Below are 24,092 nucleotides of genomic sequence, written 5' to 3'. Positions count from 1 at the left end.
CCTGTAAACTGTTCAGCAGTTTAATATGCAACTCAATTTTATACAGTACACGCGGTAGGTCCCAACTCTGGTTTCAGCTAAGGGGTCCTTGTCCTAAAAAAATGTTTACACACACACACACACACACACACAGTAATAGCAAAGCCCATGTAGTAGCTTGAATACATTCTCCTTTATTATTCAATTAGATCTACACCTCATTGTCAAGCTAAGGGAAGTGTTTGGGAACTACATCAGTTGTGGAGTTACTGGCTGTTCAGCTATTTAAAAGGTCATTTCCAAGTTTGATAAGTGAGATGTATTTTATTATTTCACTTAATAGACCTTCTTAAGACTTAAGGTAAATGAAACCAAATTTTACAATGTAAAATATGTGTAATAATGAACACGGACACCAATTTAGTTTTAGGGGTTTAATGGGTTTCGGTAAGGAGTCATTTAAAAGGAAGTGATAAACACATACAAAAATACCCTTTCAATACATTTTAGAAACAAACATCTAAATGAACGGTTTTGTTAAATGTTTTCCGAACAGCAAAACATGAATTGTCTGAAACAGAGTGGTGCAGATTTAATTCAAAAGAGACCTACCTGCTATGAATGCTATTTAAAAAAAAAGATCACATGGTACAAATATGCAAATATAAATAAAGTGATAAGAAAACCCCGAATAATGAAGTATATGCTTTTCGAAAAAAAAATGTTCTCTGTACATTTATTTGGGGAAACGGATGCTGGAAAAAGAGCGCGTGTCCCTGTGTCTCTACCTGCTCTGGAGAAGAGGGGGGGCCTCGCCAGCATCAATTTATACTTTGTTGTACACATATATCTTCTGTGCAGTCAGTCACTCAGTTTCAGACCATAAAAGATGGAAGGTTGGGGCCTAAGGCAGGAAGAAGGTTTTCTCTTGACCCCCTGTCCCCCCCACCTGTGGCCTCAGGAGATGCCTTTTAAGAACCTCCACAGGAGGCGCAGAGTGTTACCACCCAAAACGAAGGGAACTCCGTCTCTCTCCAACACACACACACACACACACACAACCATGTACACATGCATTCACAACAACCAGCACAACTCGTCAAAAAGCTTCCAACCATTGTTTTTTTTTTTTCTCTTCACAAAGCACCACAAACTCATTCATGGACATAGACGCATAAACAACCAGGATTTCGCTTCATCGGCCTTACTAGTAAACAGACCACGGGGAACTGGCGTGGGTGGTGGGGTGGGGTGGGGGGGGCTCTTCTTTTAGAAAAAAGAAAGAAAAAAAAAAAAAGAAGCTGTTCAGCCCTCCTGGTGGACTACCGATTAATTTGAGGTGTCAGACAATCACAGGTACGTACACGAAACTGGAAATTCAAACACTGTGCCCTTCCCTAAACCGTCCAGAGCTCCCGTTGGTTCCAACCACACCTATCTGACATCTAGGGCTTAAACACGCCGAGAAAGGTAAGCGGGAAAACTCAACCTCCTTTTAATCCACGACGTAGACTGGGCGCTGGCACTTTGACACTGAAGCTACACTGAACAGAAGGATTAGCGCGGCATTATTGATATGGTTCTTCTTATGTTCTGTACTAAATTCTTCCACGAGCTAAACAATGACCGGAAAGACACATCTCACCACTCGCAGAAAACCCATGACGTTGTGTTGTCCCAAAGATATTTGTCATGCTCTTACCGGCACCTGAGAAGCATCGTCACTGGGTGTCTATTATCATCTACACACTGCAAGCCCGATACCAACCTGAAGCCCTCTCTGGGTGGTTGTGGTGGTCCCAAGAGTCCTTCGTGGTTGGGATTTGCGTCACATCCAAGCAAACTCTCATAAAGCCTCCCTGCAACTGTATCCAAACCTATACAGTGTTTACAAAAAAGAAAGAAAAAAAAAAAGAAAGAAAGTATCCAGGGCTGGAGACAATCGTTTCGGACAAGCAATAGAGAAAAACAAAAAATTTTTTTTTTTTAAACATTTTTTTTTCTTTTTAAAGATAAAACTACAATAGAATGGGCAAAAGACTTAACAGTGATCTTTATCTTTGTTTTTGTTGGTTTTTTTAAGACAAAAAAAGTTATGTACATCAACATTTACTGTACAGGTTTCTGTTTGAGAGGAAAGAAAAAGAACCGGCATACACCAGAAGAGTGTGTAGCGAGCGTCGATAAATGGTCTGGGCTGTTTTTAAAACACGTTATCTAGAAAAAAGGGAAAATGAAAAGAAGAGCAGCTCATTTCCCCATCTGAACTGTGTACAATTTTTTTTTCTTTTTTAACAGTGAGGGAGAAGATGAGTAAAAACAAAACAAAAACAAAAGAAACGGTGGCTTTAGTTCTCGTGTCGCCGTGATTGTTGTGTTACTGTAAATGCCCTCTGACGGAGCGTGACAGAGGACGCTCACAACGTCTGGTTTGACCACATCACCTATCCACGGGCAAATCTGCAATCTCTGAAGATTTGCGGTGAGGTGTCCGTCCTGCTGCTTCACACTAGAGATGGGCCGACCTGAACGCAATCCCTGCCCTGTGTGAAGTCATCTTCTCGGTGTTTGACTTAACTGTAAAGCCCCAACTCTCTGTGTGTGTGTGTATATATATAAATCCAGTCTATCGGTATGTGTTCAAGCTATGTGGATTCTGGCCTTTTCTGTTTCTTTCAGCCTCTTGGCCTGCTCCTCCAGAGTGGGGGAGTGGGCTCTCTTGGCGGTGGCTCCGTTCAGTGGGTCGGCTCCTCGGCTCACTAATGTGGGGATGGAGCTGCCCACGGGGGGCGCCGCGTGTTTTGATGCCACGTGTTCTAGAGAGAGAAGGAGAAGGACAAAGAGAAAATATTTTTTTAAGTTGGTCACATTTCAAATCATTTGATTTAGTCTGGTTTTCATTTAGTAAATCCTGTCGCCAACCTTGCTGTGCACGTTTTTGGGGCTCTTGGGATTGCCCCAAGTGTTGACTTGAATACTGTTCAATGTCTTGATTTAACCCTCATGTTGTCCTCGGGTCAAACTGACCCCTTTTCCTATATCAATGTTCTTTTTAACTACCCAAAATAACATGATTGATTCCACCCAACGCTCTTTGGCAAGTACAAATCTCTACTTTCATTAATCCTGAGGTGTCTTATTCAGCTTTGTAGCATTTGAGAAGAAAAAAGTGTTTCTGAAATAGTACTGAGTAAAAGTTGACATATTCCAGTCTGTGATTATCCATCAACATCCATTCCTTTAATTTTAGTCTAAATCATTTCTAATTTCTACTTTTCTAACTCAAACATTAGGTATAATTTCCTATAAATGAGGTTTATTGACCATAAATTCCAAAAATAACTGTAAAACTGAAGAAAAAGTTAGTGTTACGAAGTGTTAATATACATCAAAAAAAGTGACCAACGCCTCTCAAACTAACAAACTTTGTTCAAACTGACCTCTGTCAACTACATGGCCTCACTTAAAATGTTTTCAGAACCACGTTTCGATGAACTACTTTCGTAAAATACGAGCTTGCATTCCGAACGAGCTGCCATTACGGTCGGCTTTGAAATTCGGGAGAAGCCAGACCCCCGGGATGCGTTCGGCGCATCCGGTTTTCATTTTTTTAGGAGACAATACAGATTAGTGCCACCTGAGATGTATTATGTCTTGCACACGCGCAGAGCGTCAGCTCAAGTCGACGTTGCTTCCGTGTGTTCAGAGGGGAGCCGACTGATCTGTCCCACTGTCTTTTCTGCCTTTAATCAGGCACCTAAGTCACCTGTTTTGTCAAAGGTCATTTTATCAATGCTTACTATTTTATAGTTTCAGCATTGTTATCTAAAATAAAAAAGGTTGTAAACAAATATATATATATATCTTTGTCATAGTTTTCCTTGACAAAATCAAATCTGATGAATCCCTGAACTGATAAATGCCTGAAAAAAGCAATGAGTTACTCACTAGAGCCAATGACAGGAATGGACATGCCCTTTTCTTCAGTGGCAGGAGGAGCGTCAGGGGTGAGGGAAGCCTCAAACACTGGGGGCTTGGGAGGTGTGAGGCTATATTCAATTAAAACAGACAGGCCAAGAAATACAGAGTTAAAACATTACAAAGTCAAAAGATAACAGCAGTTTTAATTGGCGTGACAGTGCCGGCAAAACCGTTGAAGCTCACTTGTGGCGGTTGAGGGCCAGTTTGATGGAATTTTTCACGACGCGACAACTGTTGCTTGCTGGGAGAGGCGAGGAGGCGTCTGGCAGCTCCATGCTGGGAAGTCTCTGAGGTGGGAAATCGAGACATTAGCAATCACAACACGTTCATAAGCTTTAAAACTCATTTTCATAACTGCTTTAACAGAAGTCCACCACGTGGAGAAATTAATCATCCAACATTAATTAAAATCTAACCATTCAGGTAGAAAATAAAGCTAATGGTTAACAAAGAAGACGTTACCTGTGTTCTTGAGGTATCAAGGGTTGGAATGGGCTTAGCCTTTGACTCAGGAAGGGCGGTCTGATGGTGAAATGGAAAAAAACGTGACTACGTTAATTTATTTTTGTCATTGCCATTACCCAGTCAATAGAGACAGCATAGAGTAAATAACACCCACGATCTGGGGTCCTTCTCCCTGTGTGTGGGAGTCGCAGGATGGTGGATAGGGCTCTTTGAATGCAGAGTCGTCATTGGACACCACCTGTAGGCAAAACAGCACCGATTCAATGTGCCATTCAATTTAAAAGGAACACGCAAACTTGCTGGGACTTATTCACCACCCAGGGTTAGATAAGTTCATTTATACCCTTCTCATCTCCGTGCTTATCCTAACTGACGCCCCGACTGCTAGCCAGGCAAAGCACTGCTACTTGGGCGGAGTGATTCGTGCAACACCTGAAAAGCACCGTTGTAGCTCTCTGCTCCTCACCACGGGGCTTCTGGTGTGCTACGAGCAAATCACTCCGCCCAAGTAGCAGTGCTTCGCCCTCTGAGAATATAGTTCCCAGTATGTATACAGTTGGATGGCTGTGTCATGTGACCTTTGAACACGCTGTGACTATAAAAATCACAACATGTAAATAGGAAAATGTTAGCGTTATTTTGTCACTTTTTGGGAGCAGTAGGCTGGATGGAGCCGTTACCTCCAGTGTTATGACACGCACGGACATGAGAAGGGTATGTATGGACTTATCTAACTATAAAAAGAATAAGCTAAAGTTAATAAGTCAACGTGTTCCTTTAAATCCAACACCAAATATAGTCAAAGCACATAGATATGGTTAACTCCTGCGTTGGTCACCTCTGAGTCTTTGTGCCTCTTGGCCAGGTCCTCTTGTGTTGGCGAGTGGGGTCTCTTGACAGGAGCTCCAGGAGCTCCATTGACAGAGTCCTCCAGGCCGTTGGGCTCCTCTTTGGGGCTGCTGCTGGCGTTGGGCTGCACATCCCCACTCAGCACCGTGGGGACGGAGCTGCTGGCTGGTGGGGAAGGAGACTTTGCTTTAACCGCTGGCTCTACAGAATGAGGCAGACCAGGAGAAATTAGATCTGGAAGATTTGTCCACATCTTTGATATCCATATAATGAGGTTTCCTCCATTTCCAATATCAACATAACGTCTGTGTATCAATATTGTTCTCTAGATTTAGAGTTTGGTTGGTACTTATTACAACGTATAGACCTTTTCAATGGAATTCAATTGCTAGACAACAGCCTGGCCCCTTGTTAACTCACTGTCAGTTGATGTCATTTACATACACTGCAAAAGAAAATCAATCTGGGGCCATGTTTACATCTGTGAAAAAGTCTACATTGTGCATATGTTGGCTAGATAATGGGAATATCAATTTTGCCATATACCTCTTTATACAATTACTGAAACATTGAACAGCCTGCCCCAGAGAGGAAAATGACAGTATCGGTGTAATAGTCACTGGAAAAATGACTCACTTGAGCCAATGACTGGGATGGACATGCCCTGGTCTGGAGCAGGTGCTGCCGCACTGGGTGCTGGGGAGCCATCCACAAAAATCTGCTTGGGAGGGCTGACGCTGCAAAATACAAAGGGAGACAGAAAGCATTCGCTCAGCATCATATGTTGGCATTGGGCCTGGTCATTATAAAACGTAATATATGGCAACAAAAACAATTGGACATGCATTAGAATAGAACAGCTGGTGATAGAAAAATAAAATCAAATGCATTCACACATACAATGAATCAGGTAAAAAAAGAACATGCACCAAAAGTCTAGAGGTGCGTCATACCTGTCCTCTGTGTCGGAAACAGGCTTAGAGGGTTTGCTGGCTGGGGAGGTAAAGGGCGTCCCTGAGTCTGTGTCTCTGGAGCTGTCCAGGTGACTGCTGTCCAGAGAGATCCGCTTAGAGCTCCCCCCGTTAGAGCTGCGGTTCAACTCTGCTATGCTCTGCAGCAAGCAAGAAAGAAAGGGGGAAATGAACAGAAACACGATCAAGAAACAAAAAGAGGAAACATATGGAGACTCTCCCAATCCAGTGTTTGAAAATCATTAAGGCTTTGTCCCAATTTGCACAGGAATCTCTCACCCTCTTCTTCTTCTGCACCAGTTCAGGAGGAAGGTACTGATGGAGCTGTTTCTTCTTCACATGTGTGGCTTCAATCTTCATCCCATCCTTCAGCATGTTGATGTTGTTGGCTTGTCTGTACACTGCAGGGAACATGTCGTACTAAGGTTAATTGACTACCGGCAAGAATGTTAACGTGTTTGCGTGTCTTCTTGGTTTAGTCCAACTGACTGCTGGCCATTTCTTTGATTTTGAAACCATTTATTGGCCTAGCTCCTGCAGGTTTCTTCTGCATATCATATTCCTACAAACCATTAGATTTTAACATGATGAAACTCCACTCGAATTAGTCATATACTAGCACTATGACAGTTTAATAACATTAAAAGTCTCTTAAAGACAGGAATTCTGTATTTTCTCATCTAGACAAAAAAAAAGTACGTCGTGTGTGATTAGTTAAACTGTGTGGATTAATTTGATTCATTTTTACAAGAAAGCAAAACTGCAGAAACTGTCCCTGAACCTGAATTCACTCCATTCATACTGAATGGCTTTTTATCCGACCAGTAGACGTGTTTTATACCTCCAGTGTACTGTATACTAGAAAAGCCCTGTGCTCCAGCCATTGTTTGTATCTGTATAAATGTGTTTGACTAGGTTGTTCCCCGACCACCGACAGAAAGGATAGGAGAGGACCTACCAGTGTCTGTGAAAGATTGGATGTCGTATGTCAGGTCGATGTTCACGCTCTCTGCATTCTCCACTTTCTTGAAGATGATCCCAATGAACCACATGGACACAAAATCGTTCCTGTTGTGGAAACACACAAGAAGCAACATGAACACAACAGTAAGTCATTACTTAGTTTGTTTTTTTAAGCCGATTTCAGACCATAATGTTGGAACACGCGTGCAACAGCAGAACAAATCAATCTGATAGAAACGCATTTACACTTTCAGTACTCTGAAAAGAAACATTCAACTAATGCCATGTCCCTGCATAACGATCACTAACAAAACCCTTGCCAATAATGACTTCATGACTCACTGACTCGCAGTAGTCGCACATGTCAACAGGCAACGTGTTCCAATTACTCAAGGCCAAAACAATGTTTAATGATTAGCAGGATTGGCCTTCACTAACCTAGATTTTTCTCCCCTAATGGTTTGTAATTATAGATAAAACTGAACTCACTCGTTGCGGTTCTCTTTGGACCCGGGGAAGGACTGGGGGTTGACATGAGCCAGGGTGATGTACTCATTCCTTTCTAGGTTTCCCACCAGAACACGGATCTTTGACTCCACCAGACCGATCCTTAGGGAAAACATCAGGATGTATTCACAGAGGTGCCGGATAAGTTATCTTCACAGTATTGCAGTGCAATTTTACGCTTACCATTCCAAGTGGTTTTCTTCTGTGGAGGCACTGGCAGTCAGAACGATGTAATGTCTGCAGACAACAGAAAATCTGAGTTGTTTAGCAGCTAAACACTACAGCATTATGTCAACATCTGCTACAGCCTGCCCAGGTGCATCTATGATGGAACACATAATTGAATGAAAACCTCCTGCAATCAGTATTTACTGAAAGAGTACAGTAAGGGAAATAATGATCTTGTGTCCAGCCTCTGTACATCTCTATGCATGATTCAGCTTAACGTCTAGTGTACATGCAATATAAATCATTAACAGGGGTGATTTAGCAGCATGTTTTAAATTATGAATGAAAACTTAAGAGTCCCTTTGTTTAGATACAACAGGCTTAACCTTTGTGTTGTCGTTCTGTCAACCATGAAAAAAAAGTTCTCAACACTATTAATATGTCTAATTGTTGTCAACCTCTGTGTGTTTTCTTCCTTTTGAGCAGAGCGGTGCTACACAGTGGAACATTATACATTACTATAACCATTCACACCAAAGCCCGGGTAATGTAGCGCCAATGGTGAAGAGGCAGCACCAACAGAACGTAGCAGAAAACTTAGTTGTGGTACTTGTGTGGGCAGAACTTTCATAAACAAAATGAGTCTACCTAGATCTACTGACCACAATGAGGATGAGTCAAATCTGCCCAAATCCAAAATGTGAAAACGATAAGTTGGTCAAAAAAAACAAAAACTTGCATCATCCCGCTTTACTTTTAACTGAACAAGCAGCTCTATGTTTTATTCATTCATCTCGCTTCAGTAAATAATACATAGGTATCATCCATCAGTCATTTATCTGACAAAATAAACACCTACTTGTATTTTTGGAAAAAGTTGGGTGGTTCAAACAGTTTTGACCATTCTGCTTTTCCCTGAAGAATCTCGTCTGTGACGCTGAGGCCTGTCCATGTCAGACACAGTGAGAAGGAAAAAGACACAAGATGATCAACAATTCAACATTCCAAGTGACACTGTTGCTTTTTAAAATGCTCTGCAAGATAGACAAGAAACAAGATTTTAAACTGGAAATGCAGGTGAATTTTGTGTTTCAGTCGTGCTGCCTATATTACCGTATTTGAACTCCTCGCTCATGATGGTGCGTGTTGATGTGGAGACGTTGTACGTGGAGTTCTGCTGGGGATAGGCAGGCGTGATGATGGGCATCAGGTGGTATCGGTCCGATGGGTTCACCTAAAAACACCGCACATGGACCAAGATTGGTTTTGCTGCAGAAATGAGAGCCTTCACCAACACGCCGACACCCACCAAGCTGAATTTTAAGGGGAACTTCACACCCGCTTACTGAAAGGCATCATTAAAACAAGGGCACGCATCCCACACACACGGAACATCCCAATCTATTTTATAGACTTGCTTCCCTCTCAAACATCAGTTTACGAAAGGTATTACAGTTTATGAAGGGTGCACAGCTTGATCTGTGGGCCGTAATGGAGCTATACCAAATGCCATTAGAGTATACATTTAGACAGAATATGCCCAACAGTCTCCACTGTTAGCGATATTCATTTTACCCATTTCATTTTATTGTTTACCAACGTGACAAAAACCTAATTTGAAATACATATGCACATTGAGCCTTAATATCAGCTGATTGACAACACATGCATAACACAGCTGTTGTTAAATTGCGTGCAGATGTACACAGTACATAGGACATGACTAGTCAATATCTGTGTCACATCAGATGTCTGCCTTTCAATTACCTTTTCCAGGTTGTCTGTTAAAAAGGGGGACTATGTGAGAATGGGGCCTTCTGCAGGGCTGTTGGACACTAACTTTGAGTCATTTCTGCAAGCAGCAAAGGCTTTACCATGCAATGATGTCCTTTTTCTAGATTATGATGAGCATGTCTCGCAGTAAACAGAAGTATTTAAAGTAGGCTAAACATTTGGGAAATTATTTCCAAAACTATACGTTCTGCCTAATGCACGGTGGTTGTTGGCCGTACTGTGACTGAACGGAAACGACACCAATAGATAATTAAAATGTGTTTATTGCTGAAGGGACACAACAAGCATGACACAGCAATTACAACAGCTAGAATGTTTTCAATAAAGGCTAGTAGGCTAATTAGGTTAGGATATGTAAATTTATGGTAATGAGAAACAGTAAAAGCAAAACCACAATCAAAACAAATGTATCAAACCCCTGGTCAAGGAAAGACTATTCAAATGGATAGCCTACAAGAAGAGTGCAATGGGGTCCTTGAAAAATATATATACTGCACACAGTACTGTTGTTTATTGGATTTGAACAAAACTCAGATCTGTGTTGCTCTACAATTGCTAATTCATTTTTTACTCAAGGAGTGTGTCTGTCTGATAAAAGACGTCCACGTAGAAAGTCTTCCTTGCTCCAAGCTGCTCTGGGAAGCCTCATCCGAGCAGAGTTAAGAACATTGGAACTCAAGATAGAGGACCCGATCAATTTCCGGGTCACATGAGGACAGAGGAGTGAGGAGACATGGAATAAGAGAAAATAAATGCACCTATACTCTACTTGTTGAGCCAACTTTCAAACAGCAACAAACTCACAATTCAGCAGATTCAACTGTCCACATAGTGTTTCCTGTGTCTACACAGCTGTAAACATACAAAATGGAGGAATACCAACATCTTTAAGATGTGGAAATAAAACGCTGTCATACTCACTCGAGGATCCCACACAGGTAAATTCAGATTACTGTCCTCGGGCTGTTTCAATAGCACAGGATTTGGCCACTCCCTGTAGATGGAAAAGACAAAAGTGGTAAAATGTGAATCCTGAAATTTGAGTCATTGAATAAAAGGCTTTGAAATACTGCCATCAAGTGGACAGGACTAACATGACGTTGTACTTGCACAAGAGAAATGCTCACCATTTGGAAAACACCAAGAAGAACTTGTGGACCAGCGTCGCAGCTACAGCGTTTGGGTAGAGCTGGCAGGTCCTGGCCACCAACATGGCCCATGACACTCCACCCAGAAACCCCAGCATGTTGGAGTATATCCCACGACCTGCAGGCAGAGGGCAGTACAATAATGCAGAGTCATCTTAAAAAAAAAAAAAAAAATACTAGTGTTGCCCAAACAATAGTCTGAATCAATGGAAGTACATTTCCAGGATATTCCTGGCATCCACCCTACTACTCACTTTTAGCTCTCTTAATCGGAATCAATAATGCTACCAGGCTGAAAATGGAAATTTGTGAAGAAAATTTGGATTGTATAATAAGGCAGGACTGCTTAGGTCTTTGCGGGAATGATTGTTAAGATTTACAAAGAATATGTTAACAGAATTTTTATTTATTTTCCTTTTTAACTGGGCCTTTTTGTGACCGATGGGTTGGGATTGCCATAAAATACAGTGGTAAAAGCAAATTACGTTTAACCATTAGGGGTGGGACTCTCTTGGCACCTCACGATTGGATTCCGATTCAGAGGCCAACAATTCAATTCTAAACCAATTATCAATCCATTCATTTTTTTATGTACACTACCATGCGTGACTTAAAAACATATATCTGCGTTTGTTTCTCAGTTTGCTAAAAACTTCCTAGACAAAGCAGCAGCTTAGATTACGACAAATATTTGATTGAAATGTTTTGTCTGAGGTTATTATTTTGTAGTCGTTCCATGCCTAAGTCTGAAACATGCTTGTCCGCGTCACCTCCTCTCACAGAGATCTTCCATGTCAGAGGCTCAGTCATGTTTAAAGGTGGAGAATCTTCTCTTAGAACATGAAACATATGATCAGATGTAATGGGATAAAGTGGATCCACAGTCTGTACGTGTTTGGCCTAATTATTTTATGTATGTCTTATAAGATCATGTGCATTTACAACATTAAAAATGTTTTCTTTCTTCCCTTTTGGCCATTTTTTATTCTGCACTCTTGCTTAAACGCGAAGTTATTGTCCATTTTCCCATCCTCTTTCATGCATTCTGTTTTCTTAATTGTACATCTATGGAGACAGTAACTTTTGATTAAAAATCAGCACTTTTATTTTAATTTTTAAGAATCCATCTTTTTCTCACCCCTATTAACCATGTATCAGTGACAGTTAACTTCATTTAATATTGTTTTGGATGTTTTCTTTTGCGGGTGCCAGTGTTCCACAAAAACAAGTTTCTACCCGAGACTATTTTGCAGAGCCACAGTCGCTGCGCCCAGAGCTTAGCCACCCACAACGATATTGGTTTAAAAACCCAGACCCAGAGCGTTTTTTCTCTCCTATCCCAGAATGTATGTGTGAAGTAGCCAAACCTTACTCTACAGCTCTGCGGAGATGTGGCAATGCAAGACAACCCAAAAGATGAGTTTTTTCAAGTATACGCTAAAGATCATTAATGTATTTGATATACATTTCCCCCTAGGCTGACTGCTTTGTGGTGGCGGGTGCATGCTGTGGGAATGCTGCCGGCAGACAGGTGTTGTTCATCCCTGTGTATTTGGCCAGACCGCGTGTGGTGAAACACGAGAGCAGAAGCCATTCATTGTGTAAAATTTGAGCAGTGGCTGCGACAACTACTTAATATGACACAAGGACAAAATAACATCAGAAATAATACAGTAAATTTCTTGATGTGCACCCAACACATTTGAAACCACTTACGTTTGGCCCACAGTTTGATGGCTCTCAATGTCAGTCTGAAGTTTTCTTTGTTTGGCACCAGGTAAAGAATTTCATCGGTCACTCGACAGCCTGTAAGACAAACACCAGACACCTAAAACACTCTGAGAAAAGTATTGCAGTTAATGCGTACACTGCAAGAGAAAGTTTGAGGAGTCACCAGATCAAAGTACAGTTTTACATTTATATTCCTGCCACAACCAGCTGCTGCAAATGTAATGCACTATAAACTTCTCCTAGTCTTGTATTCATTAAGGGTCCAGAGGCCTCCCGATAAGATATCATCATGATACTTATGTCACAATAAGATATAATTGCAATTTTAAACATATTGCAAGATTCTGCGATATATTGCAAATTTATTTTAGTATGTATTCCCAATTTCAAATGACATCCCCGAAAGGAAACTTTGTCAACATCTTTTAACCAAAAAGATTCAATTTTTCCCGTTTGTTCACCTTACTTTAATTTTAATCTTGCAAAATGTTGTCAAGAAGACAAACTGACCAACACATTTATGATGAAAGATTGATACTTGGCTTCCCCCACCCCTAGTATTTATTAAATCTCACTCTGGAAAACGGCACCACTATCATTACTTCTCTACCCTATGTGTACGAGCCAACAGAGGCCATGTGGCGTACCGTTGAGACTGCGGATACATCGAATGTCCAAGTTTCTCAGGATGGAGTCCCCCCTCAGGTCCAAGTTGTCTGGAATGGACTGCAAGGCCAGTCTGGCAAACAGCAGGTCAATCTGTAGTAAGAAAGGACCGATGAAACTGGGTATAGCAGGGGGGCACAATGTTGAGTTAAAATAAGAGTCTAATACATAATACACCTGAGGTTATTACTAGGCACAACAAAATGCAATGCGAGTATGAACTTTTAAATGATTCAGAAATGTTTATTTTGGGAAAAAAAAAGCAGAATACAATCATTCATATGCCAACTACAAACATATACAGAGGATTCACATTTAGGCAGAGCAGCAGTTATGTTGATACTTATCTCTGTCACCTTATTTTATATCAGCATTTCTGGGAGGAACACTTGGATCTCAACGTGACTTACCTCTATTCCGTCAAATTTGAATTTTATCACTGGCACAAAGGCGTCTTCGACAGCCTTGAGAAAACACCAAAAGAGACAATTTCATCAACACATTCAAGACGTAGTCATATAGCTGACTGGAATCAGCATTACAAATTAAATAAAAATCTGGTTAAAAATCAAGGTCAAGAACCCAGAGCTCGTAAAGAGACATGTGAAGTAATGATCCCAGCAGGTTGCTCCTTCTGTAGTGCTTTGAAGATGTAATGAGGGTGGGTTCAAATTCAGAAAACATGAGCATTGCATGAAATGTGGGCTTCTATGGAAATCTTTTAATAATTAAATAAATGATCCTTTTCCTCTTTCAAACATCCAAACACACGGTATCTCAGTAACATTTAGCCACCAACAAAAGTGCGCCACAACTATGCAATTTTTGAATAAGATCAACAAGATGAGAATTTACTAACTTTTTCAGTATGCATATTGATTTTAATTATGACACACACCTTGGGAAGTTAACCAGAGCAATGCTCTTGGGTAATTCTCTTTGCAGTTACTTCTTAATAACCTCTATCTATTTGGCAAATTTTAACTTAAACTCAACCATGGAAATGTAAATGAGCAAAGTTTACTATTGTTAGGTAATGCCTTGTTCTGCATTTCCAATACAGTGAACTCTGCTCTCCTAGAGAGTAGAGTTCTTATCCAGGAGCAGTGATGTAAGCACAATGCTGATGTTCTTTCTTTTTACAATAAAATACCTCTGAATGATGTTTTCATGAACTCAAGATATGAAATTGAGAAATGGCCAGAGACGCCACAAAAGACTTACCCTTAAATCTTTGATCTCTTCGTGCTGTTTGAATTTCTCAAAGAAAGACTGGAAAAAGTCACTTCTCTCTACATGGCGGGGAGCCACACATAAGGCATCAATATCAGCTCCTGGAAGAAACACGTTACTTTAAGCAGTGTGATCTGTGTTGCCCTGTAGGTTAAATAATTGGCGACTTCAATAACAATCGGATACTGTAAGTTCAATTAAACAAAGTTGCTGCATTCAAGGCTGAAGAGCGTTAATGTGATAACAATGAATAAACAAGTAGAGCAGCTTAAGTCAGTGAAGCAACTTTTTAACATTGTTTTCAGTGACTGTCAAACTAATAATGCTAAGGCCCCCAACATATTTAATTGTGTTGTTATTTATTTATTATTAGATTTTTTTTATTCACGATATTGGAGGGAATGATCATTTTTGTGCCCTCGTTCTCATTGAAAATACTAAAATCAAAAAAGAATTAATTCATTGAAGTGTGATGTTGTCTTTGGTCTGTAGGAGACATTTTGTTTTGCCGTCGTTTGCCAGAAGATAAATTTAGTTTTAAAAGAAGCTGGAGGAGGCAAAAGAAAAACGCTGTTTAAACCATTTAAACGCGGGGCGACAGCGTCTGTCGCTTGCAATGATGACAATCCTCTGCAACCAGTAAGTAGTCTGCAGGTTTTCAGGTCGCCGTTTGGTATCGCCTTGGCTCGCTTAGAACCTTGACTGAGGTTAGACAAAAAAAAATTGGTATACAAACTTTTGCTATGATATACACACAACAAAACAGCTGTTTCCAAAAATTGGCCAGCGGCAGCGCTGAGCCAGCAGTCCCTTGCCTCACTCCCCATTGGGAGGACAGCGGATGCTGGGAGATGGCTAGCTAGCTTGTCCATCTCCTTGGCTGCCATGCATTCGTTTGGCAGAGAAGTCTACCTCCAGTAGGGAAGTGGAGCGAACAGGCAGCCTGCTAAGGTTGGCTGGCTAGTTAGCTGGCTAGGTAGCTTGCTAATTCCATCCACCAAGATTCCCGTTACACTGAGCCGAACAACTCATCAGGTGATTGCAATGTGCTTTTCTACGCTGTGACAAGAGTATGTGATGGAAACATAAAGTTATTATATTTCACTAAACTCAGTGGCCAGCCGGCTAGTAAGCTAGCTTGGCTCAGTTCTCAGTCTAGCACCAACCACGATGCAAAGGGAGAGAGAAGAAGAACACTATTTTGTATTATTATTCTGAATCTGCAAAGTAACTAAAGCTATAAAATAAACAGTTAAGTAAAAACATACACGACTATACTAGACTCTGAATTGGGGTGGACTAGAAGTAGCCTAATAAGTAGAAGAAAATAAAAATAGTCAGTTAAAAGCACCTTACAATTGAATCGAAGTAGCCTACGATGTAGTTACTTTCCAAAAAAGCCAATAAATGTTGGGTTAATATGTGTTGTAACTCATGCTACTGAGATTGTAATGGGTAAAATAGTACTAACATGTTCAGGGTATGTACAGCAATGCTTTAGTTAAATTTCCTGCCTTTTTTACTACCTTCAGAATTGTTTTTAAAACCATCACGACACTGAATTGCAAGTCATAATCAGCAACCTTTCTATTATTTACACAGATTTTGACATTTATAACATACAGAAATAAATAGATTTAGAGACAACATATCATTAAACACATATCCATTTTTATGTTTAGTGGATTGCATATGCGACCAAAGTGCGTTAGCTCCCATCCAGTTGACATTGATGGTTTTTTTACACACATACAAGTGGTTTTCCCTACTACAGGCCTGAGCCATTCCTTAAACTCTGGGTTGTTCACCCAGCTATCAGAAAACTTGCATTTGCCTATTAAAAGACGACGATGGTTGTCCAGTCGTTGAAGATATGGCTTGAAGCAAGTCTAAAATAAAACGTAAGCCACCAACTTCTGTTGAGCGCGCAGTGTTCTGAGATGATGTCGAACGACCACTGAATATGACGTCAGCATCAAACGTAGACGAAAGATCTTTGATTATGTGCCCAGACATGCCAAAGCCCATATTTAATTGCAAACGCAGGATAGAATTTCATTCAGAATAGGACACCTGATAGTCTTAAAAAATTAATACCTAATTTAAGAAAAATAATACCTCTGAGACTACATTTAACACTTTTAATGGCCTTAAACTTGACAATTTAGATTTATCACTTTAATACTTTTTAAAACCCCGGGGACACCCTGTTGTTATTAGTAATGCGTTATATTACAGCATTACAACAAAAATGAATACACTACTGTAATTGCGTTATTTTTGTAATGTGTTCCACCCATCACTGCTCATTTGGCCATGGCTTGAATATTACAGACGTTCATTAATATCTAAAAAGCTAAAGCTATAAATTCTAAAAATCTTAAATCAGTTTTACGGAAGGAGACATTACTTTATTTGCTCATTTTGTAATGTGTAGGTATGGCGACCTTTTAAAAAGACATGTTTACCATGAAATAAACTATGCAAGTAGTTATGTATTGTGTTTGCCCCCTTATGGAAATAACTTGCAGAAATAAATATTCAAATAGTACAAACTAAATCTAAACAGACATTTTGTGTTGAATCGGCCAAAATAAAGCGGATAGGGTTGATAGTGGCAACTGTGCGGGACATACTGTAAAAAACTAGGGTGCCTAACTGTCTCCGTGGTGTGTCCCCACCTTTACGTTCTGATACTTAAACGTTTTGTTCAGTATGCACTAAAGTTCTAAATAAAAGTAATTTTCATGTGAAATTATTTAATCCAGACAGGAGTATGTGTGTCTTGTGTTCCATTTTATTAAATTACCAGAAAACATGTAATATTATGATATAAATTGTTATGAAGATATGAAATGACCTATATTGGGAAAGAAGAGTTTGGCCATATTGCCCAGCCATAATTTAGACAATGATCTGCGACAGGAATGTTTGGACAGCCTCTCTTTATCTCCAGCCTGTCCCAAATACAAAGATTCAAATGCTCTTTCTAAACAACAGCAAACAATGTGGGGGTGTCGCCTGTGAGAGTGACTTTTGATTGCACTCCTAACAGCTCATTTCATTGTGCTGGCCTACACGTGTCTCTGTATATATTGTGAACAGAAGCTTTAGCCCCTGTTACTGTGTTCGTGCGTCCCTGAAGTCCACTTGGTCACACCTGTGACATGGGTTATGGGATATATAGGTTTAACTGATTTAATAGAACATAATGTGCCAGTTTCACATTTGATTTCACCAGAAGTGCAACACGTTGTTATAAACAAACATTGAAAATTGATCAAGCACAATTATCAATTTTGCCGGTTAGCTTGGAACATCCTTCCTCAGATTTGTGGAAAAACACTATGTAGTTTGATGGATTTTACTAAAAATGTATTTAAATTATTGTAAATGTAATAACTAATTGGAGTCACACAACAAATAGCAAAAACAGGAAAACCGAGCACTGTATTTCTCTGTTATGCACGTATATTTAAGAAAAAAAAATTGCTTCTTTTGATCTCCTTGTGTTTGTTGTTAAAAGGATGTACTCATCCGCAGTCACACTTATGGTTTCAATCGTCAGTAAGCCAATGTTCACACAGCTTTCAGACCCCAAAACTAGTCTTTTGAAAGCACTCTCTGAAGCAGAGGAATCTGACAATAACAGCCTTGTGCTTTAGTGTGGTCAGGGTGAACTGAGCTTTTTAAAAACAACAAGATATGCCTGCTCAGACAGGGTTGAGTGCTGTGTCGCAGAACTGTTCTGATACATCTATCTCCATTTGCTCCTTTTGAATGCCAATGTAGCCAAGCACACAGTAGTGGTCATTAAAGTTCAATGCTGTCAGTCAACTTCCAGGTATAAAATTGTGACTTGATGGTGATTATGTAGCTGTAATGAGTAGACATACCTTTTGTGTGCACTCCAAGTCTGTACGAACCAAATGTAAATATCTTGCCCCCAACACAGCTTATAGCAGATGGTGGGAGGTTCTGTAGAGGAGAAAAGCATATACAGTGTAATCAGATTAGTATGTTTTCTCTTTATTGTATAACAATAGCTTTATTGTGTCTCTGATTTGATAGTCACTCCATAATGTATCATAAATAACCAGTGATTCTCACAGATTTGGATCTGTGTGACGTCAATACGCAATCATTTGCATAAAGCTTAGTGGTTGTGTTAGCAAAGTAGACAGAAACAAATAGACATATTTAGCCATATTTGATACAGAAAATATCAAAGAATTCTCAAAGAAGGCTGGCTTGCCCAGGGCCAGGCCAGCTCAGCAGCGTGTTTTTCCTGTCACGTTCTCCCGCTGTCTCTCCTTCCTAAACCCCACACCGTCCCTAGAAAGAGGTTTGTACCTGCCTATGCAAACGGGGAAGGGCTGCTCCTCACAAAACATATTCAGGAAGAGATGACTGTTTTTGCGGCCACAGGAGAGAAATACCTAGACTTCTCGCAGGACAATAACAGTGACTTTTTTTTTTTTTTTTACAGAGAGTTGCCAGATTTGTTGCTAGTTGCTTTTGTGAAGAAAAGAAAAAAGTTGCTAAGGGGGCCTGAAAAGTTGCTAAATCTAATGACAACGTCGCCGAGTTGGCAACACTGTTTTCATGGCGACAGACTGAGGCGAAAAAGGAAAAGAAATGCATCTAAACGAATGAGTTTTAAATACCGTTAAAAACAAACAAAAAAATAACGAGTCGCAGCCGGTGTTGATTGTGTGGCGCACTGCCACAAATAAGTCTATGTGTGGGAAACACTGAATAACTATTTGTACTTTAAAAAGGCATTTAACACAACAGAACCCACCTTTAGTTCACTGATCTCTGCGATCCATTCCTTAACAAAGTTATTCAACTTTCCAAGGACTGCAAGTCTGGAAAAGAGATACAACTTTTAGTGGGTGTTTTATTCAAAATCTAGCCCTCCACTAATTAAATAGTGAGAAAGAAAATCATATAAATAAAACACACAATCCAGTGGATGTTAACGTGTGCATTCGAGCATCAACAAATATATACGTTTTATATATGGTGCATAATATTATAAGTGTTCCAAGGGTCTGTGTGCACCCTTTATAAGTATAGTAATTGCTGCAAGGGAGGTTATGCAGTCAAGATGACCCATAATTGTGTTATGGTTTATATAAATTATACGTTATGTTCTTTACCTATGGTTCAATTCCTCTTCATCTTCAAACACCCCAAAAGGTTTCATAGCATCACAGAGCTTGTTGGTGTACTGGTGGTCTATTTCTCGTGGGGGTGCAAGGCTAATGGCAGACGTGATGCCATAGTGTTTCTGAGGCTGCTGCCCACCAGGCATGGTGCTGCAAGGGGGGGACAGACAGGGGAACAAGGAGCAACACATGAAATGACAGCTACAACACGACAACTTCACGTTATTACGGTATTTTCTCATGTCACGGTTTCTCAAACCCCGTCGTAAAAAATGACTTTATTAAAGTTACCAAGTCAAGGTGAAGGCATTTAGCTGTCAGTTATTGTAGCTAGTGTTATGCTTTGCTAGTTTATGTTCCCGTCCTTTCTATTTTTACCGCGAATCCATGTGTAAACACGCTTCAAGCTCCGAGTGCAGTGTATTAAACAACAAGCGTATTAATAACCCCATAGTTGTATGCGAATATAAATAAAACCGAGTTAAAATTATAGAAACGTGTTTGAAATGAGTTAACGTTCGGTCACTATTAAAGCTGGCGGCGCACGGTCGTTAGCCAAGAGGCTACAAACAGGCTGGAAGCGCTTACAAATTGGCTAATTTAGCAAACGTTAGCTGGCAGCTACGGAAGAATTGGTTTAACTAATGACTCGCTTTCCTGTTAGACATATTTAAGGGTTGACATTTTCTCAAATAAAAACGAGTTCAATAATTTCATTTTGTTAAGAATATTCCCACCATAGTTACCCAACAACAAACAAACGAGCTAGCCAACAAACGGTGGCTGCAGGCCTTGTTTGGTTGTTGTGACAGTTGGCTAACGTTAGCTTTTAGCCTTTTCTTTAGGACTCTCTAAAACGCGAGCATAAAAGTCCATAAATGGAAAATGTACCACATGCATGACTTACCTTGACATTTCTTTCATGTCACTCTAAAAAGCTTGTACGTTTTTTTCCGCTGTAATCCCGTAAAAAAAACTAAGAAAGTCAGCAAGTGAAAATGATAACAGCCTCGACCTGATTACAACAATGGTCACTTTGCAGAGAGCAGTTCAAACCTTCCCCCTGAACCGGAATCACTTCTTATAAGATAACGTATCAGCGCGTAATCCTGAAAGAACACTCATATCCAATTCCTTTACAAAACGCGCAGGACTTGGTTGAAGCCTAGCACCTGACACGCGTTTAATAGTTTAGGACTTTTTATTTATTTATTCAAAACTACAAATGTAACGGCATTTGTCGGGACAACGTCTGCGCAGCACGCTGAGCAAACCATCGCCAGAAGGCACCGCCTCTCACAGGCCCCAAATCACGTGAGCATCGAGGCCTGATGCTGCTCTGATGCATGATGGTACAAATGGAACACACTCGAGCACAGCTAGCTAGCTGCAACAATAGATATAGATACAGTGGCTAGAACAAGTTTACACACCCCTGCTGAAGTTGGTAAAAAAAAAAGACATTTTGGGGAAAATTTAACCTTTTAAGGCCACCAATTTTCTTTGGGAATGAATAATGTACCATAAATAAATACATACATGTCCTTCCTGAAAATACAAGGGGCATAAGTATACACTATGTGAAATTACCATAGAGGCAAGCACATTTTCATTATTAAAGACCAGTTATTTCATGGATCAGGATACCATGCATCCTGATAAAGTTCCCTTGGCCTTTGGAATTAAAATAAACGTGTTTGAACACACACACACACACACACACCATCACATACCCTCACCATACCTAGAGATTGGCATGGTGTTATTTGAGATGGCTTAATTTGATCTAGCATCTTATGGAAAGTTCCACATGCCAATCTCTTTGTATGGTGAAGAATATATATAGACAGAGGTATATGTGAATAGGTCAGCATACCTGCAAAAGTGTTTTTCTGTTGTGTGTTGTGTGTTGAAGTGAAATGGTACAACTTGCACTGTAAACAAGGTATTATGAAAGTTGTTCCAGTGTTGAACTTTTCCTGGAAACTGATTTTTTTTCTCCAAATGTTTGACTCAACAGTGAAAAGATATAACCATGGCAGGGCGGACAGCGCTGTCCAGTGGGCATTTTAAATCATTACACCTGGTTTTAAGTCAACTCAGTACATATTGATCATCAACCTCGATCATACAGTCCTTGTGAAACCTCAGAACTTTTGTGTGGAGCACAGCCTTATAAAGCAAACAGTTAATACCTGCAGTGGTTATGAATCATATTGGCAAACATGACTGTAGCGTGTGGTTGTTTAAAGGTCCCAACGCATGAAAATGTCACTTTATTAAGTTTTTTAACATTATATGTCTTCCCATGTCATGTATATAAATATCTATATGTATACATAGATATTTATTGATAAAAAAAAAGGGAAATAATGGTGGTACAGACGCAAAATCAGTCACACAGCACAGAATATAAATATAAATGAAATACTCAGATGCAATACACATACATACAATATATTTGAAATACTAATAACAGGAATAAAATATAAGAACAATTTTTTGCATATATACAAGATGGGAATACAAAAATATGGAACTGCTTGAATAGTATGATAAAATGTAAATAAACCAATTGTGCAGGGTGCACTTAGTGCAGTATTGTGGTGTCTCAGAGTAATATAGTAATATATAATAATAATAATATATAGTAATATAGATATGTTATGTATATTTTGCTGGTTTTGTACAGTTCATTATTACTGCTTTAATGATGTTTGATTGTTATGTTGCTGTCTGTTATTTCTGTATTCCTTTAATTGTAAAGTGCAGCGACACAGTGTTTTATGGCAATTTTATTTTAAATAAAGTTGATTGCGTTTGATTGAATTCAATTATGTCATTTGGTTGTTATTGGTCTGTGTATTCTTCACTCAACATTGTTGTATAACCAAACATCTCTTTGAAATGTGGTTCAACCTTTGATGTGCTTTATTCATTTAAATTAAACAATTCATAGTAGGCTAAGTAAAAGTTTTTTTGTTTTTTTTAAACTCAAATGCATCCCCATTTTGAGCAATTTGTTGCAGTTTTCTGTTGGTTATATTGCCCAATATTAAATGTTCTTATTTCAGCCTTATGCCCCTAGGTTCCATTTTCTATTTGACTGTTTCCAACTTGACTTCACGAGTGTTGCAATGGGTTCCAATAGGTCTGCAGAGTCACTGCATGACAACATTGTGTTACTCATTATGAAAGTACAAGTACAAGCAACCTTTCATCTCTATAGGAAACTGAACTCCTCCCCCATTGGCCTATCCTCACTTCTGCATTTTGGACTTTCAGTCTCAATCGCTTTGTTTAAACAAGTCAGACCAGCAAACTGTGAGAGAAACATAATACTGCAGCCCAATCGGTTTGTAAAATGAGCAACATACCTCCTGTGTTAAATGTGGAACACTGGATTGCAGAGAACAAGAATGCTTTTTTGCCACCAGTGTGCAACAAGCTCATGTGAGTAATTTTACTTTCATTTCAGCCACATTTTTACATGTGTGTGTAATAACGGTGGAACCCAAAGTGATCTTTACAACTTGGATAACAATGTGTAATAAACAAGTTTTAAAGTGATTAAAACCAAGATGGAAAATATTTGGTGCATACACCCTAGCCCAACTAAGAGATTTTCAATGAATATTTGAGGATATGTGAGTACACACCTGTCTTTTTTCCTTTCTTGAAGGCACTTTTCCCAGTTGAATGTCATGTTTGTTGGAGGTCCTAATACCAGGAAGGATTATCACATAGAGGAAGGGGAGGAGGTGAGAGACATTTACTAATATATACTGCATAAAGTCTTTCTTCCACCATAGATTATGTAATGCAAATTTCAAAATGCAAGGACGAAAATAATTCTCAGCAATTGCATATCATTAGGAGGAGCTATTTGAGAGTCAATATGACACTAAATTCACACACACACACACACACACACACACACACACAAACACACACGATCAGGTAACAGGCACAAGAAATATGTAACAAGTTGTTTCTCAGTGATCCTTGAGTAATAGTTTTTTGAGTTATGTTCATAATCTGCACTATCATCTAGAACAGGGGGCTTCAACAGGTTTTAGGCCAGGGACCCCTAAGCTGAAAAAGAGACCAAGTAGGGACCCCCTATTGTGTATACAATTGAGTTGCAATGTTAGTGTAAATCTTTTTTTTTTCCCAAATAGGCTAATTTATCTTAATTTATCAGATAAGAAAGTTTCAAAAATACACATGTTTTTTACATCAGCCCCCCACCACTAAGTCTGACGACCCCCTAGAAACCCCTGGACCCAGTTTTGAAGATCTCTGCTCAGATGTGTCTTTAATAATGTCTGATAATACAATTAATACAATTATGGAATCAGGGATGTAGTCATTTTTCTTTTTTGTCGAAACCTGGCGCCTGCATTGCCACCATTGCAAGTAGAGATGAGCAGTGGGATACCAAGGTCTGCGCTGACTTCCTC

General features: G+C 39.7%; 2 protein-coding genes across 6 annotated transcripts in view; one reads left to right on the top strand and one right to left on the bottom strand.

Annotated features, from left to right (window-relative positions):
* Window positions 1-398: 398 nt before the first annotated feature.
* papolg (poly(A) polymerase gamma) lies at window positions 399-20,925 on the bottom strand. Of its 3 annotated transcripts, XM_034897722.1 has the most exons (24): window positions 20,537-20,923; window positions 19,621-19,779; window positions 19,260-19,326; window positions 18,352-18,433; window positions 14,447-14,556; window positions 13,633-13,686; window positions 13,204-13,315; window positions 12,542-12,631; window positions 10,805-10,943; window positions 10,599-10,671; window positions 8,997-9,117; window positions 8,743-8,827; window positions 7,899-7,952; window positions 7,698-7,817; window positions 7,204-7,313; window positions 6,525-6,646; window positions 6,228-6,385; window positions 5,911-6,011; window positions 5,264-5,475; window positions 4,580-4,663; window positions 4,423-4,482; window positions 4,144-4,247; window positions 3,928-4,028; window positions 399-2,795 (listed from the first exon to the last, which is right to left on the bottom strand). In XM_034897722.1, exons 1-24 carry the CDS (start codon window positions 20,551-20,553, stop codon window positions 2,620-2,622), a joined length of 2,511 nt encoding a protein of 836 aa, XP_034753613.1. In that variant the 5' UTR covers window positions 20,554-20,923; the 3' UTR covers window positions 399-2,619. The 3 variants fall into 3 exon arrangements, with proteins under 3 accessions (XP_034753613.1, XP_034753614.1, XP_034753615.1); XM_034897723.1 differs by lacking the exons at window positions 399-2,795; window positions 3,928-4,028; window positions 4,144-4,247; ... (7 more) ...; window positions 7,698-7,817; window positions 7,899-7,952 and having other exon boundaries at window positions 8,739-8,827; XM_034897724.1 differs by lacking the exons at window positions 399-2,795; window positions 3,928-4,028; window positions 4,144-4,247; ... (10 more) ...; window positions 8,997-9,117; window positions 10,599-10,671 and having other exon boundaries at window positions 10,801-10,943; window positions 20,537-20,925.
* A 1,943-nt stretch (window positions 20,926-22,868) lies between these two features.
* The window catches only part of haao (3-hydroxyanthranilate 3,4-dioxygenase), a 20,127-nt gene continuing 18,903 nt past the window's right edge, over window positions 22,869-24,092 (top strand). For 2 of the 3 annotated variants that reach the window (XM_034898834.1, XM_034898836.1), the window contains exons 1-2: window positions 22,869-23,082; window positions 23,312-23,390. In XM_034898834.1, coding sequence (XP_034754725.1) covers window positions 22,994-23,082; window positions 23,312-23,390 — 168 coding nt within the window. In that variant the 5' untranslated portion in view covers window positions 22,869-22,993. The remainder of the gene's footprint in view (window positions 23,083-23,311; window positions 23,391-24,092) is intronic. The other variant, XM_034898833.1, reaches the window with a different exon arrangement.

This window comes from Etheostoma cragini, chromosome 17, assembly GCF_013103735.1.
Source record: "Etheostoma cragini isolate CJK2018 chromosome 17, CSU_Ecrag_1.0, whole genome shotgun sequence".
Classification (NCBI taxonomy): domain Eukaryota; kingdom Metazoa; phylum Chordata; class Actinopteri; order Perciformes; family Percidae; genus Etheostoma; species Etheostoma cragini.
This window is presented reverse-complemented; position numbering and strand designations above follow the sequence as displayed.